General features: G+C 35.9%; 1 protein-coding gene across 4 annotated transcripts in view; it reads right to left on the bottom strand.

Moving 5' to 3' along the window:
- The window catches only part of LOC114352715 (hypoxia-inducible factor 1-alpha), a 112,340-nt gene that overhangs the window by 68,981 nt on the left and 25,457 nt on the right, over nucleotides 1-17,902 (bottom strand). For 2 of the 4 annotated variants that reach the window (XM_028304393.1, XM_028304390.1), the window contains exons 2-6: nucleotides 12,864-13,051; nucleotides 8,908-9,080; nucleotides 5,006-5,176; nucleotides 3,147-3,373; nucleotides 632-738 (exon numbers count right to left, since the gene is read on the bottom strand). In XM_028304393.1, coding sequence (XP_028160194.1) covers nucleotides 632-738; nucleotides 3,147-3,373; nucleotides 5,006-5,176; nucleotides 8,908-9,080; nucleotides 12,864-13,051 — 866 coding nt within the window. Of the gene's footprint in view, nucleotides 1-631; nucleotides 739-3,146; nucleotides 3,374-5,005; nucleotides 5,177-8,907; nucleotides 9,081-12,451; nucleotides 12,631-12,863; nucleotides 13,052-13,979; nucleotides 14,150-17,902 lie in introns of those variants that run through there. The other 2 variants (XM_028304391.1, XM_028304394.1) reach the window with 2 other exon arrangements.

Here is a 17,902-nt window from a genome sequence, read left to right as displayed (position 1 = left end):
TCATTCAGACAATGTTTCATTACGGAGTCATTGAATAAATAATTATTTATTTCGTGGTTGCTAAGACGCACAGGGCTGTATAACTTCTCTTTTATGTATTTTTTTGTTACGTTTAACATAAAGCTGTTGTTTGTTCAACAAAACTACCTAGCTAGCCAGCCGGCTAGACTGACTAGCAGACAGATAATTAACCGTACAGTGCTGCCCTCTCGCGTCAGTACGTTTGATTCTTACCAACATAAAAATAATCGCTAGATGGCTGGCGCATCACACGTTGTAATAGGACCAACTTTGAACAGAGGGCGCTGACCGAAATGCTAGAAAAAGCATGGTAAAGTTGTGAAACTAACGGCTGTAATTTAGTCACGAAAGTTGCCGATATAAAGCTTCGTGTATTTTTTGGCTAATAAAACCCTCTTAGATGACTCATCAATTTGGCGATCATATTTGCACGCAAGGTTTGGGTAGTGCTAATTTAACCCCTTGAGAGATGCGGTTTTTATTGTTTTTTCCTTCAACATGAACCATAATGTAACGCTGACAATTCATCAATTTGTATTTTATGATGTCCAAAACATTTCTTAACTGTTTAATACTCAGCAGACAGTAATAAAAAGGTGTAAACACTTACATGACTTGAAGTTCTGGGCCAAAGCAGCGCTGTCGGCAGCATGATGATACTCGTACAGGTTCCGGCCGACCAGTTCGTCTGGCTCGAATCCCAGAGTATTCTTCAGGCTGTAAAAAAATAATATTTTACTGTCAATAATTGTTATTATAATGATAGGATAGCGGGGGAATGCCTTCCAGCTAGGAAAACGCCAATAGTTGGAGTGCAAAAGGTTGTAAGCAGCATTAAACGTATGACGGATTGTACAGCGTCCCTAGCAGATACTCTCAAGAACTAAAATCTTCATAGATTTGTTGACACACTCGATATCGAATACGTTTGATATAACCTCACACTAAGCCCCCAAGGGGCTAAGTGTGATTTAGTTTAGTTTGTCCTTACTAGGGAGCGCGTTAAAAATATATGAAAATTTTCGTTCTTGAAAGTTTCCGCTAGGGACGCTGTACAATCCGTCATACATTTAATGAAATTTTTTAACGCGCGCTAGTGACGACGTTTGATGTAAAGGTGGTGGATGCGACAGGTCGAAGAGACGAGAGGTCAATGACCAGGAGTTTAATAATACATCGGGCTGCTGCTACTGATGATGACAATGATTTTGATGGAGATGATACAAATGATGATGATGATGATGTTGATAACTTTTTTCTATGTGCTTGTGTCAGAAATGGGTTTGCCACAATAGTATAATTAATTTACAAAGAAGATTTATGATTAGTTGTAAAGAATGTACGTTGACGACATATTGATAACAGTGGTAAATTTATGGTTGACTAAATAATGGAAAGGGTGCAGCCCAAAGTAAAGATGATGATGTCGATTTTATCGATTTATAATTCCGTAAGTAGTGAGATAAGCCTTTACCTACTTACTATGTAAATGTAATTATTTTGAAACATGTAAGCTTCTTTCTATGGCTTTAACTCATTACAAAATTTGGAAAATGCGAATTCTTGGACAAATATTATTAGTACAAAACTTTTTTTTTTTATTGCAGTTTTTTTTTCAATTTTAATATTTTTAATGTTGTATTTTTCTTCAGTATCAATACTTAATGAGCCAGTCTCTTTTCCTATTTGAATACTTGAATAAACAAATGAGATAATTTTGAACTAACTTTTCAGGATTTGTTTTTTATGATATCTATCATCTTATCATGCTTTATCTGTATCACAAAGGTCGTTTTTAACGTTTTCCATATAAAACACTTAATTAATTTTCATAATGGAAAATCATTACTGATTGTAGAGGTCACCCCTAATGTGACCGAGAGGCGAATGTCCTGTTTGGGTGATGTTTACCGGTACCTAGCAGTACCTACATAGTTAACCTTGAATGACCTATCGCCTTTAGCGCCACCGCCTACACATATTAATCTATCACCGCGAAAGTTCATCAATGCAACGCGTCTAACAACAATAAATAATCAATATTCATAATATTAAACATTTTTCAACACCCAAAAACAACTTACATCAGCCGGGTTTGAATCGCCCGCCATAACAAAGTCTCACTAACAAATCCACTGTAACTTTCACTTAATTCACTGGTAAAACACTTAGATTGAAACACAATAATACACAAAACACTGCACTTTATTGAAAACTGAACGGGACACTTGTAGAGTTATCGATGACTGTGTACAAAGCCGCGAAATCACTACATGTTTAACCTACAAAATACATTTGAAGGTGATATTTTTGTTGATATAACCCGGTAGGTTGCGAGGGACACGCCGCCGCCTTAGCGAGCGGATTTGAAGCCGTCTAGCAAATTCGGTAAGGTAATAGAAGCGATTGTTTTGTACAGCGCCATCTTTGGGACTGGCGAGGTAACTCGACTTTTCACTTTTTCTAACCTTGCTTGCTTGCTGTTGGTTCTCACGAGATTAGAACTTTCATGAAGCGTGTATAAGTCTGTGTGCTAACAAAATAATGTTTGGGATATGACTATATTCCTCTTAACGAGAAAATAATATTTAATTACAGACAAATTTCGTTAATTTTCTGGCTACATTTGGTTATAATAATCTCTTAGTTCTGCCAGTGCAGTGTTCTGTGTAACTAAAAATTTGTAGTTGAAGAAATAAGATTTTTATGTTACAGTTGTGAATCCCATAAAATATTGTGAGGGAAACTTCATCGAAATTATTATTCAAATTGTTTCGAAGAATTTTTTACTATAATTTGCATGTTATCTAGGAACATTGTTACTGGCAGTTTAACGTCAATATTCTACTAAAGACCCAATACATTGAACTGTTCCACCCGTGACATTGACAGGGGGCGCCACCGTCAAATACCGATCGCTGGTTCCGATTTGATTTTCACCATGTTGGAAACTTCATAGTTGAACGATGGTGGTGGTGTCAATGAGTTTGGTGGGACAGTTCAGTGTAGGTCATCTATATTTAAGTGACATTTAAGACATAATTTTAAACAAACTTTTCTACTGACTTTCGCTGTCTCTTTCAATTTGCCTACGCGAAAACGAGATAATGGGATGGGATACTTACGCGTCAGTATAAGTATAAGTGAACTTCATGTCCAAGCTATGGCGCGAGAGGAACGTTTTGCTGTCCAGAGGGATCTCGATATTGGCCGGGTGAGGGATGGGTCGTCCCACAGCTACTAGTGAGCCGGTCTTCAGAGATTTTTTGTCTTCGTCTTTCTCATTGTTGTTGTTGTTTTCTTGCTTGCTCTTACTGTCTGGGGTCAGCATGTGGCCGGTTAGGTGGATCACCTGCGGAAAAAAAATTGGAGAATTACATACTTACAGTCAATCAGACTATGCCAGAGGTTTACTGTAGCGCCCTTAGGAATTTGCCTTTTATAATGGGATAAAAATGACATACTTTGGATACTTTAAAATTATTATTTCAACTATTTAGCATATTAAATACGCGCTTGGCATTTAGAATGGCTATACATTAATATAAACCTGTAACGAGTAGGTACAGCGAATAATATTATTTTCCCTTCAGAGGGTCAAAATATCCTGTATAAAAATCAGACCACAATTTAGTCACCACCGGATAAAGATAAAAGTGAAATTCCATTCAAAACAATCACACAAAATTATTCGCATACCTTATAATTTCAGCAGGTTCGTGTTCTTAATAAAATTACTCAATTAAATGTGCCCACTTGCATTTCTTTAATTATGTCACAACAGGTATCCATTATTAGACAGTTATAAATATTGAATCACAGATGAAGTATTCCTAAGCAACCATACTCATAATTACTAGTCTCATATTTCAAGTAAAATGCTGATTTTTCGATTGTAGATATCAGCCCATTGAATCATTATTCGTCACTATGCAGACCACGTACTGCGAAATGATGCAAAAACAAGCAGTGACAATGGCACAGTCAATTTATACACTCGTACTACATGGTTGGAAAATCCGTATTAGAATGGCAGGAAGATGAAGGATAAGGCTGTGAAAACCACTAACGTAATAAGGAGCCATTTTCTCTAAAAAAGCTGTGTGTGCTATTCCGTCAAAATGGGAGCTATTCCGTCAGATCACCTAATAGGTTCTGTATTTATGGATCTCTCTCACTCATAGCAAAACCATGGTGCTAGTGAGAGGGACAGATAGTTTAGGAAAATGGAAGTAGCTGCGTTAATATGAACTGCAGCTGAATGAGAATACCAGCATGGGACAGGATATGAGTGAGTCTAACTAAGTTGGAATCAAAATACCATAGCTGTTAAAAATTTCAATTGGAGAACATGGGGATTTCACAACAGAAAATCTGCTTGATCTGAGCAATATTATGTTCAGAGACCTTTCATATTGAAATAGATTTCAAGTTATTTATTGATGCCCTTGATTGATGCAATTAAGAGTTTCTTTGTTAATATTCCTTTACAATATAATATTTATCATAAATATTTACCTTGATCTGCTTCATTTAAATGAATATAAATTGGGTCACAGTGGATTGAGGTTATAAATGCGGATAAACAACTATCTGATTTAAATCAAATTGTTGTTAGTAGTTTATTTATAGGTACTATTTTACACGAATACTTTCGCAATACTTACTACGTAAAATTATTTGCAGCAGAATTGAAATCTTTTGACCCTGGGACAAAGCTGCGCATTTTATGAGACGCAGGAGTTGTTTTCGCTGTTTTCGGGAACCCATATTGTTACAAAACAATGCTGAGTTCAAAGTTGTACCTTGTAAGACGCAGGACTTCAAATAAACATTCCTGCCCTTGTTGGCAAGTGCACACTTGAGATGCAGTAGTTTCCTGCCCTTGCTCGTCAGTGTACACTTCAGGCGCAAGACCAGTTCCCTTCTGTCTGCCGTTTACACTGAAGCACAAATCTTCATCCACTTTTTTACTAAAACGTACCTTGTAAGACGCAGACTTCAGATGCACGTTCCTGCCCTTGCTAGTCAATGTACACTTCAGGCGCAGGAGTAGTTCCCTCCTGCCGTTGCCGCTGGAGCGTAAAGCTTCGCGCACCTCATCATGGTCACACGGGTGGCTGAATTCGAATACGCTCTGCCCCATGATCTCCATCTGAAAGTTAAATTGACGATATTTTAGTTCTGGACATTGAAGATCATAAGTTATATGAACGATATTTTAGTAAATGATTAAAAATATTGCATCTGGACCGATTGGATGGGGTTATGATCAAGTGCAAGGTTAGAAAAAACTGTTGATCTTCTTCATGAGAGGAAGGCTTGAGCTAATCGTTCTCTAAGTAAATGGAACTTTTATTCATAGACAGCTAGGGGCATGGGTGAAATGTGTAATGTACTTTTTATGTGTTATGTAGTTCAATGGAGGCGCAAAACACATGGGTTTATGATTATGCGGTCTGATTTTTCTATTGCTAGTTCACGACATCAATTTTTATCTGTAAACTAACTTTGAAGTGATGACAAATTTTCTGTAAAAAAATCTGTTAAGGTATTGAGAAATCAGCGTCCAATATGGGAATAATTTTATTTTCATAACAGATGTTAAAAGAACACTAATCTTGGAGCAAGGTCAAGGTTTGATATGATTAGATCACGTGGTGAGTATTATGTTCTGTTTCTAGCTAGTTCAAGGGAAGAGTAATATTTCGTACAGATTTCCTTCAAGCATTACGTGTACTGGAAAACTGAGGTAAATAGGGCAATATCTGTGAAGATTTATTAGACCAGCTGGAAAAAGGAAAGTTGCATAAGCCTTATGTTGTCAGGATAATACCATTTAGACACTTTGGATTAATTTATTTCTTCTTAGGTATTTACAACTTTTTTTTATAATAAAACACATTACAGACCGCGAAGGCATATCAAGGTACACTCAGTGGAAAATTGTGCAGAGTTGTAATATGAAAGTAATTCTGAACAACAATAGACCACACTAAAGTTGTTGTCTACTTTGTTGTGCAAACATGAATTTAATTTAATGCTTTAATAATAAATGATTTATTTAGATTATAAAGGCGATCAAAAAGTGTGTTGTTTCGTGGCGCGTGCGCGTACGCAACGCATCGGTGACCCAATTCATGAGTCGGTTATTTTAAGACTTGTTACTCCAATCACCGAACAAACATCACTTGGATATAAAGACAGAGAGTTTAAAGAAAATAACTTTGATATGTCTTAGATATCCGACGATAATTTTAAAGACGGTGGGGTTGTCCCTTCCGTCAGCAGAATTATCTTGCACAGATTCAAATATTTTAATTAGAACTATCAAAACAATTCCAATGGACTACGTGATATAAACATAGTAAATCCGGATAGGACAATCAGTCTATCAAGCATATAATGGTTTCAAATTATAGTGTTCTTCCACTAGTTTAAAATGTAATGTGATGTTGCCACGAGGAGTCGACCAAGTTCATTAGATCTAATCGTCTAACTTTATCTTACAGTGTAAAATAAACTCTATGCACCGCTAATTAGGACGTCACTTGCGGTGCAGTATGGTCGACCTACATGCGCGTGAGTTGACCAGACATGCGTAACACGCGTTTGGTGTATGCGCGTGATAATTTCTAACGCAAACGTTTTGTCAACGAATGTTTAGACCTGTAGCTTACGTAACTGAAGTACCCGGAACCAGTTAGGTTAAATCATTATTTTTGTTTTGATACAGGTGCATCTAATGGGTTTCCCATTAAAGATATAAATGATCATGAGGTCTTAACGAGAATTTTCGAGAAAGTATCAATGTGAACTTTGGATTCAGAAGATTCATCATGTTAACTATGGAGATTTTCCAAAACAATCAATTTTACATTACATAAGCTGCCTTCTTTGATTCTATTGTCAGAGAGATGAAAGGTATAACCCCCAAACTTAGATTAATAAAACCTAGATAGATAGTCAGTGCACGAAAGGTGAGGCAGTTTTTAGGGAGCCGGCACGGCTCACACGTAAACGTCACATGAACTGTCAAAGTGAAAAATTGGTAAACACGTCCGACGAATTTTAATTAATTAAAACGGTTTGTGCTGTGAGAGGGTGTCTAAAATACATCAGAAAAACGAAAGAAAGTGACCAGTGTTACATTTCATATAAGTAAGTACTACAATTTGACGCGTATTTTGCTTGAATTTGTCTTTCAAAAATTAAATACGGGAATGATACCAGTAAGAAGAAAATTTATTTACCAATTGTTCGCCGTACAAATACACTTCCTTTTTTATGAAATCGAGACTTTTAAGTCGATTTATCTTATTGTTATTAGGTAGGTACTTTGAATTCAATAAATAAGTAAGTACATGATGCGTTTTGTTTTCGTTAATTATAAAATAATTAAAAACGTATTAAAAAATTCCCTACTTTCGGGAAAATCGCCTTCACTGTCTACACTCCCCAACAAAATTGACACTAATGACATAAGATTTTTGCCTCACTCTTGACGAAGCGTTTGTATGAAGACTATCCATCTAGGTTTTATTAATCTAAGCCCCCAAATTGATTTGCCTAGTGTTACTTAACTTAAGGAAAAAAATATGTCTAGCCCGTTTATAAGTTAAGTGAAGAATAGAAATCTTCATAAGCACGTTGGCGTTAAACAGTGACTCATTATTTTCTTAAGACCACGAAGTAGCCTTTCAGTGTTTTCCGCGAACGTTTTTGTTGGCAACTGAAAATAGACTCACCTTCAGATCATTGACCCAGAAAATTGAATAAGTTGATTAGATTAGGAACTGCAAGAAATAGTTGATGAACTTTGGCCATCGAAGGTGGCAGACAAAATGGCGAAGCAAAAAATGGCGCCACCCAATGATTAAATTGATTATTATCGCACCACCACTAATCATATTGGTCAAGGCAAGGCCCAACGTGTTGCATTTCTTTCCAACGGCGAACGTAAAAAGAGGATAAACGATTGTTTGGTTTGGAATTGGGACACGAATGCGGTGCTATGTGATTAAGATACCAATGTTGGTATGGACGCTAACAACAGGGAAAAACTTTTAAGAACATTGAAAATAAATACACTGGATAGAAAGTTAGCAAAAGGCAGCTACGGCCTTGCAATCCTTCCAAAACTTGCAATATAAGGACAGAGAAACACTTGAAATCAATTTCGATTCGATAAAGTTCCATACAAGTAGAGTTTATAAAACTCGGGCAGGTGGCGAAGCGATCACGACATACAATGTATAGCAAAGTCTAAAGGCCCTGAAATTCAAGAACACGCTCGCTCCTGCACAAAGGATTTGCATTTATAATTTTAAATCTTTGGACAAACAAAGTATTTTGGTTTCGGAGTGAAACGACGCAATGTGCAACGCTTTGTTTTTGTGATAATGTCAAAATTTTCACAAAATCTGAAAGCCTGCTGGCAGTTCGCAACAACACGCACCTCTGCTGTGGGTTAAAAATATGTATTTTGTATTTTTGAACCCTTTCAATATATTATGTAGGCTAGCAATACTGGAAATTGCAAAGATGAAGTAATTAATGTTAAAAATATTTTACTATCTAATTTTGTAAAATAATAATGCTGAAGCATATTAGAACCCTTAACATTGTCAGCTACATCATTCAGCTCATTGATTGCCTGCGACAATGAACTCAAGTGATGATGTGGCAATTGTTTTTACTAATTACTTTTTAATTTCCATATGGATATCCAGCCTTTGACTTGCAGATCAGCCTTGTCCCCAACAAATCAACTTTTTACAAAATGTCCAATATCCTTTATGTTTAGCTTTATATCTTTACAGTAAGATTCAAAATCGATTGAGGATTTATCATAGCGGCCGTGTACTAACGGAAGTTCGAACCTACCTGAGACACTCCAAGGTGATCGGCAATGTTCTCGCTGCAGTACACAATGTCCCCTTGCTGGGATACCACGAACACGAAGCCGTCCAGAGCCTTCATGTAGGACAGCTCGGAGGACACCTCCTCCAGACCCTTAGGATCGGGCAGCTTCGGCTGATCATTGGCATCGACGGGAACTGGAAATAAAAGAAAATGTAGGATTTTAAGCAAAGTCAAAAATCTTTAAAACACTATGCAAATTATGTGTGATTTTGCCAAAAGTTTGTTGTCCTGTCTTGCTATAAAAAGTATCGGGAATTAGGGATCAATAATGATCCTTCGTGATAAAGTTTTATCAGAAATATTTAAGTAACCTTGCTCGTTTTACAAATGGACAGTGGTAATGCAATCTGTAGCTGGATTACAGAGTTACAGAGATAACACTGTTTGTGTCCTTGACAGTAAAATACAATTCTGCTTCCTAATTGTGGAACTTACCATCCATGGGCATTGCTTTGAGTTTGACATAATATAGGTACTTACCTACTTTTATTACCTTATGTAAGGCAGTTTATTAAACCATTGTGATGTCTGACTTTACGAGTGATAAATGTAGATTATCATATTGGAATTTGGAACCGATCGTGATTATCCGTGGATAGAGCGTGAAACAAGAGAGTTCAAGTTATCATTGTTTTTGGCAAAAGTTTAAAAAATTAAGTTGAAAAGGTTAAGGGTTAAAAAAGACAACTTCGTGCTTATTAACTTTTATCAGCGCGTATTGGATAAACAAAGAGTACTAGATAAACCGTGTAACATGACTATTTTACAAAATTAACAAAATATTGTGTTATTAAGATCTTAATTAATGAACGATTGGCTAGTGTATGAAATCTTGCTCTTTGATAACAAAAGGACAATCATCAATTACCTACTTGTTTTTTTGTCTGATAAGCAGCTAATTAATGATTATTTTTAATTTTTAGATAATAGTGTCAGACAAATGTCTGATTGACAAAAATGAAAGCAAGTTATATTTATAAATAAAAAANCCCTCCCTGGAACTAGGCTTAACATGCTCCCGCATGTCTATAGTGTTTGCTCAATGTTGATTTAGTCGATTTTCTCCTGAAAGGAACATGTAAGACAACAATAAAATTTCCAATTTTACAGACCTTCTAGAGCAGATGCCGCAAAAACTATACAAGATATAGAAAAACTTGACTGTCTCACCTGTAGCAAATTGAATAAGCTTTTTTTGGTTCATAGTAGTCATGTCACTAGGACGTATAGTTTCCGAGGATTAAGCTAAAAACCGAAAAGTGGTACCTTTAAACCCCCCTCTCCCCGCCGGCTCAAGGGCTAAGGGCGGGGACTTTTGCTATGTTCACCACCTAACTAGGCTAAATAAAGTCCCGAGGTCAGAAATTGTGTTCCATGGATTTCTCTCTACACCGTCGTTAAGGCATTCATTGACTGGACTATAAACACAATTAACGAACGACAATTTGGTGTTTTTAGTAAGATGGACGCGTGTCCAGTGCTGCATGATGGCACTGTCCACGTCCAACCTCGCCGCAACACTCTGTAGGAGGCTCTTATAAAGTCAGAAAAAATGTTTTTACCATCAACTTTTGCTATTCTGACTCCTCAGTGCATAGTTTTTGAATGTGCTTCAATTTATAGACTTGTTATAAAAACTGGACCTTCTATAACATGTTAAGTTAACCATTAAACAGGCATACCTACCAAGTTCAACAATTTTGGACTTTAAATTAACGGTCATAAGGTTTAAAACAACATGGGAAGCATTCCCATTGTCCAATTCAGAAAAAAACTTTATTGTCAATTTATTATTGGGATCCATTACGTCATCGCCGAATTGATTTCCAATTGAACAATTGATCCAGTGACGTGTTTGCGGTTTGAACATCGGACGCCGCGAAATATTGCGGTGACGCGTGCCAAAGCTGTCGAAGGAACTTGTGATTTCGCCCACATATTAATAAACTTGAATTAAATACTAGTTACTTGCTTGTTATGTTAGCCTGGTACCGAATTTAGATTTAGGTAGTGCGCGGGCAAGTTTCATCAAAAGCCGTTCAGTAGTTTTAAGATGAAATGAAATAAATGAGTAATAATCTGAGGACGTCCACAACGGTTATGCAAATAAAATATGTAGTAAAAGATTGGACGAATAAGTGTAAGACAAGACAACATAATTCCACTTTTGTTGAACTCTCCATATTGTGGTAAGCAAGCCATGTATTTTTTTTTTTTTTTTTTTTTAAATAGAAATTAGCATAATTCAACATAAACATCACAAACAAGTTTATGTTTCCATAGTGCAATTATATTATTTTTGCTCGCGAATTTGTGAACTGCGTAGTTATTAGCCAGTTAGTAACCGAAACCGGTAAAAAAAGAATACTGACCTAACGGGATATCAAAACTCAATTCCATTAAGTTCAAATGAAGGAAAAAACCGAGCCAAGTTTAGTGAAAATCATTAAATGGCGATTACAATACTAAAGCTGGTCAACATGATACGCATGCCGAAGATTAAGTAGTTTAGCTCGTCAAGGAAACTAAATTATCACAATGTTACGCTTAATTTCCAACAAAAACAAAAAAGGTTTAATTCTGTCGAGTTTTAAATAAGCACAGATTAAAATACAAACCATCATAATACTGACAAAGAATTAGTTCAGACAAATACAATATTTTACCATAATAAAGTATAACGCCTAACAATAAAGAGCTTTAGCAGCCGTTGAAAGAGATAAAAACTAAAGCCTACTGAATAATAAAAGTAAATTAAATTTCAAACAATCAAAATACGCTTGCAAACAATTCCAACACATTCATGGCCATAAAATTGCCTTATACACTTTTTTGTATTGGGACAGTGAGTCATGTTTATACTTCAAGTAAATTTAATTTAAAAAACCCGCTAAAACTTACTTTATTTTTTTGTCAAATGGCGTCAGAAAAATATTAACTAAGACACTTTTATTTATATTGTATACGACCGTACGTATTTTTTTACTCAGCAAATTTATTATGCTCACGAAATTACTCATACCTTTAAAATATTTTGGTAAAGAGTTGCTAAGTAAAGGTATCAGCTACGTACATAGAAACGACGATGAAAAACTATATGACTTAACTATTAAACTACCGTATAACCGGTCTAGTGTAAACCTAGCCAACTTTAAGGTACCTAGTACCATTATACTTTTTTGCTCAAAGCTTTGTGATAACTAGCGAAGCAGTCATGAAATCGAATCTATAACAAACTTGTTTTAATAAGCAGGTATTTTCAGTCGGTCCTGAAATCAATAATATATTAATATGGATTACATATCTTATGACTCAAGAATAAAGACGATATCACAGACGCTTTTTCCAATTGTTCGACTTCCTCCTTCTTCGCCGGGAGGGCAGCGATCAGCGGTCAGTTCGGAAATCTGCATCTCCTTAGTGCGCCTGCACCGAGCGGCCACGCAGGACTTCTCCTTACGCTAGAGACTAGCATTATCAAGCAATAGTATGTTTTATTACTCACGCATAGAGACGACATCGCGGACGCGCAGGTAGGATATTGCCAAGCGCATAACAGACGCCTTGTCCAGCTGTTCAACCTCCTCCTTCTTCGCCGGGAGGGCAGCGGTCAGTTCGGAGAAGATCTGCATCTCCTTGGTGCGCCGTGCACCAAGCTGCCACGCGCGACTTCTTCCACAAGACTATATCAAGCAACAATACGTCTTTACTCACGCATAGAGACGACATCGCGGACGCACAGGTAGGATATAGCCAAACGCATCATAGACGCCTTGTCCAGCTGTTCGACCTCCTCCTTCTTCGCCGGGAGGGCAGCGGTCAATTCGGAGAAGATCTGCATCTCCTTGGTGCGCCTGCACCGAGCGGCCACTTTAAAAAGATTAGCATATCAAGCAACAATACGTCTTATTACTCACGCATAGAGACGACGTCGCGGACGCGCAGGTAGGATATGGCCAAGCGCATCACAGACGCCTTGTCCAGCTGTTCAACCTCCTCCTTCTTGGCCGGGAGGGCAGCGGTCAGTTCGGAGAAGATCTGCATCTCCTTGGTGCGCCTGCACCGAGCGGCCACGCGGGACTTCTCCTTCCGCTTTTCATTGTTCCTGTGGACAAAATAATTTTTATTTATAGATAATATTGTTGTTACAGATTTTTTATTTTCATTCTTTTATTTTTAAACAGAAGTAAGGTAAATAATGAGCCAAGTTGACTATTTTCACCACGCCTAGGGTGAAAATTAATGAAAAATTATTAAAAGTGACGGAGCGTAATTTGCATTTTTATTTTTATGTAGGTACGTTTTCCTTTTCAATGAATTATTATTGTGTCGTTTTTCATTTATAAAATAGATAATTTACATCACCGTATATGGTCAACCTAATAGTTAAATTCTATTAAATACTTCTATTTAAAATTACTGCATTGAATATTTATTGGCATGTTAAGGCCGTAATCTGAATAACTAGCTTATTTAGAACTACACACATAAATTTAAATATATTCATGTTAATGGTCCTCGTACAATAATTACAATAATAGTAGGAATTAGATTTCAACAGTTAAATGGTTTATTATTATAGTAATAATATAAAAAGGAAAGAAAGAAAGAAACATTTATTGCCATGGGCATCACAGAAGACAAAAGATGTAAATAATAGAAAAAAAAGTAAATAAGACATAGGTGACATAAAACATACAATGAAAATGAAAGTAAAACTGAGCAGTGCCACCCTGTCGCACAGCGATGTCCATCGCAATGGGACCCCACTCAGCATATGCCATGGCCCCCGGTGAGGGAGGCCACGACGCTGGTTTTCAGTGTGCCCCATGCCGAGTGGAAAAAGGAGATTTATAAAATAAGCTAGTTGGTAAAAAGGAGATTTATAAAATAAGCTAGTTGGTCACAGCCGGTAACTGCTGATTTGTATTCTTTTGTGGTAAGATTATTTAATAAAAACTAGGAAAATATTGGAAATTGGACAGTCAATGACATTCTAAATCAGTGTCTAATATTATTATGTAATAAGGTACCTTTTCGATATCGCACACAGTTTTGTTCTCGCATCAATACCGTCCGAAACTCCCGGAATGCACATGTTTCAGACCACAAAAATTGTTTCATTAAACAATAAATCACTCTTTTCACTCACTAATAAATAACACACAAGACTGCACCGGTCCAACCTTCCAACAAATATGAAAAGGTATTAATTTTTAACCATTAATTTGTCGTTAGGCCGCTCATTATCTATTGTTCCAAATTGTGCATTAGTAAGTGCGTCATCAAATGCATTTATGGACAGATTCCAATACCCGTCTGTCTGGTTTGTAGCGATACTAACGATATATCTATTTAGGCGTAGAACTAGGGCACAGACTATATGATTTTGTAATTAACAAGTAAATAATTTGTTAATAAACAACGTTACCAAAACATTTTATCTAAACAAATCTTATCGAAGCGCCGATAAACAGGTTCGGTATAGAGTCATTGGACAAGTGAGTGTTCAACGTGGCAATCATTTCTGAATTAACACTTGACGGCGAACTGGTTGGTTCCAAGCCAAGAGTAACGTACGATAAATCCAGGGGGTCTATTTCGAAAAGATCTGTGTATAATTTTCTTCGTCTCTCTCACGCGTTCTGAGATACCAGCATGAGTGAAAGATATGGAAAGCAAAAGATTTATATCGATTTAAGTTCGTTTTGCAGAGTAGAACCCTTGGCCACGGCGAGGCGCTTTCTTCTATTACAGTTTGATCAAGCTCCTTTTATGATATAATTGAATTTTCATGGTGTTGGTTACATTTTTTACGTAGCAAGTCTCAAATATTTTATCAGTTTGATTATCAGGCATAAATTGAATGGAAGTGCAGCAGTTACAATATGTAAAGCCTTTAATGCCAATAATCAGATATTCAGGGTGAATACTACATTATCTAATGCACCGGTGATGTCACTTTATTGGTCGGCTGAAATAATAAATGGATCCAGACATCTGCGTCTAGACAACTCTAATCTCGTCTTGAGAAATACCACCATAAAAGGGCAAAGCGCTTCGTTATTTTCATTAAGATACTAATGTTTGAAATCGCTTGAATTTAACAAAACCAGTTTAGTATGAGATCTCATGAGGGTTGTCGTAGAATAGAAGTTACTTTATCATAGTTATATATTTAATTATAAGGCAGAAGTAGTTCTATTGAAGAGGAAGATTTTGATTGGTCGAATAAATTATTTAAAAAATTAAGGATGTTTGTTATGCCCTTTGATTATGATTTTAACAACTCATTCTCATGTCCTTACGCATGCTGTTACTGAAACTACGATGACAGTTAATCTAATATTAATGTATCTTTATATTCAACAAGCGGCACTTAGGTTCTATTGACGCACTCTATCGAATCGTGCTCAGAATAATAAAGTCACAAAATGTTCAAAAACTACCAGCTTGCAGCATCGAAATTCATTTATAGAAGATCAAATTGATTTGATTACCAGACGAAGCCCTTTTCGAAAAGTTACAAACTTGACATGAGTAGTAATTCCAAAATTGCTTCGCTTTGAGGTTGTTTCTTTTGAAGACTTATTCGCAGAAAATTACTCGTCGCCAATTGTCTCTTAAAGAGACTCTTTTTCTGCTTTGCATTTAAAAACTTGCACTTTGCACTTGCTTGCTACATTTTGAACATTTTGCTATATTTTGAACTTTCTGCGGATATCCTAAGATTCAAAATTATTTAGAAGCATTAGTATGTAGTCTTTACGGTTAAAGGGTGACTAGGATATTTTAGAACTAGATGATGTTACATAGTAACACATTACACAACAATGTATGTAACATAACATCACACTTACCTACCTATCTTATCATATCATCCAGAATTCAGCTATCGTACCAATTTCAATTGAATGCAATAAATTTTCCACTGGAAATATTATAAAAGTTCTCGACAATTCTCCGAAATAGATTTTCCCAACATAAATTTTACAATATTGTCATAACATTTATTGATAAGCACTTAGTGTTTTGGGTGTGTGAAAGGCACGTTGTAGTGCATGTGGTTTGAATATCTTCAGACATGTAATCCTCCTCTATATACAATGTTTCCTATCAGAGACAATGAACAATACTTTTATTGGTTTTAAAATTATCTAATAGATAGGTTATTTGCTTTTCGTTTCAAGTATACCTGTCTGTTATTGAAACCAAAGGTCACTTGATAAAAGCACGCTGTATTTTATACTGTTTTAGGTTAAAAAAAACTATTTAATGTGCATTTCATTAGATTTGGATATAATAATTATTAATTGAAATTAGGGCGGTACTAAACATAGTTTTTACTTTAAGTTTAGCCTACAAAATCTTACAAAAATAAAATAAATAAATAAATAAATATAAATATCCTTGGACATTTTACACTGCGCTTCTAGTCCCAAACTAAGCAAAGCTTGTACTATGGGTACTAGACAACGGATATAAACATACTTAAATACTTTTTTTTTTTGTAAATACATACATATTATACATAGAAAACACCCAGTCCAATACAAACAAATATGTTCATGCACACAAATGTTTGTACTGTGCGGGAATCGAACCCGCAACCTCCGGAATAGAAGTCCGTTTCGAACCACTACACCAAACGGCCGACTAAATCTGTGTGTGTGAAAAAATGTCTTCAAATGATACTGTGCTGTGTTGTTCCTAAATAAAATAAATAATACCTTTTAGTTTGACACTGAGGTTAATTAATTATAATAAGAGGATAATTAATGTATAGTCATAAACTCTTTTAGATCATTAAACGCTATCTATGCCTAATACGTCCTCGTTTTCTTGATCGACAGTCCAATTAGTGATAAAGTAGAACACAGAAACAAAATTATTTCCACACTTTAAACCTAATTTTAGGAGGCGATAAAACGAGTTCTGGCGCTTAACGAAAAAGACAGACATACTATAGAGTGCAACAGAATGAGGAAAATAATGCATCTGGAAAATGGGACCATCGTGTTATAAAAACAAGGAGAATAATAGCTTGATACGGTTCATCATAATTCAACGAATAATAGAGAATTAATAATTCAAAACACGATGCTTCCAGGCTATCATTATGTTCTTATAACAACGCTCATAGAGGCTCGTTTCGCGTGACTGGTCAAACACATAAATTATAGCAGGTAAACTAATTGTATCGTAAATACTGGTATTTATATTCAAGTTATAATACGTCAATTAATTAAAGCTTTAATTTGAATAGGATTCGAAAGATTGTTTTTTTTTGTTTAGTTTTTATCATGTGGGTCTACGTGAGGTCACAAATCTTATGTCAGACTTTATGATCCCCCAAAAGGTGTGTGACACGTTTTAACCGGACCTCCGAAAAAGTATTAAAATATTTTCAAATGCTAATTTGCATGCCTACTGATTTAAGCCTGCAAAGTCTGAATCTCCGAACCAAACTGAAAATTGATTTCAGATTTTTTTCAGCATAAATAAATAAATGTCTCTTTTACTCTACAAATTAATTGGAATAGAAAATATGAAGATAAATTACAAGTGACGTGACATAGCAATACAGAAACAATGACTTAGTGTCTGCACACTAACAAACGATAACGTACTGCGCCTATATTTAGTCAACTGGGATAATTAGTACTGCATATGTGACGCCAGATTCTTAGAACTCACTGGAAATAATAAATGAATTCTAATAATTAATATCCATCTCGTAAGCAGTTGCGGAAGTCGGAACTTGTCCGGGCGCTACCGTGCGCTTGTCGATGTTGTTTTGCTAATATTTTAACTCTACCTTTACTTTACTACTTGCTTTACCGCATAAGTAAGAAAGTTTTAAGATATTTCTGACAGTAAAATTAATTTTAAATCTATAGACAAAAATGTTAAAATGTGTCTGTTTTTCCGCGTTCCCTAAAACGACTGGCTCGAT

This window comes from Ostrinia furnacalis, unplaced genomic scaffold (assembly GCF_004193835.3).
Source record: "Ostrinia furnacalis isolate ACB-3 unplaced genomic scaffold, ASM419383v2 OfSCF1431, whole genome shotgun sequence".
Classification (NCBI taxonomy): domain Eukaryota; kingdom Metazoa; phylum Arthropoda; class Insecta; order Lepidoptera; family Crambidae; genus Ostrinia; species Ostrinia furnacalis.
The sequence above is the reverse complement of the archived record's forward strand: the minus strand, read 5'-3'. Positions and strand labels throughout refer to the sequence as shown.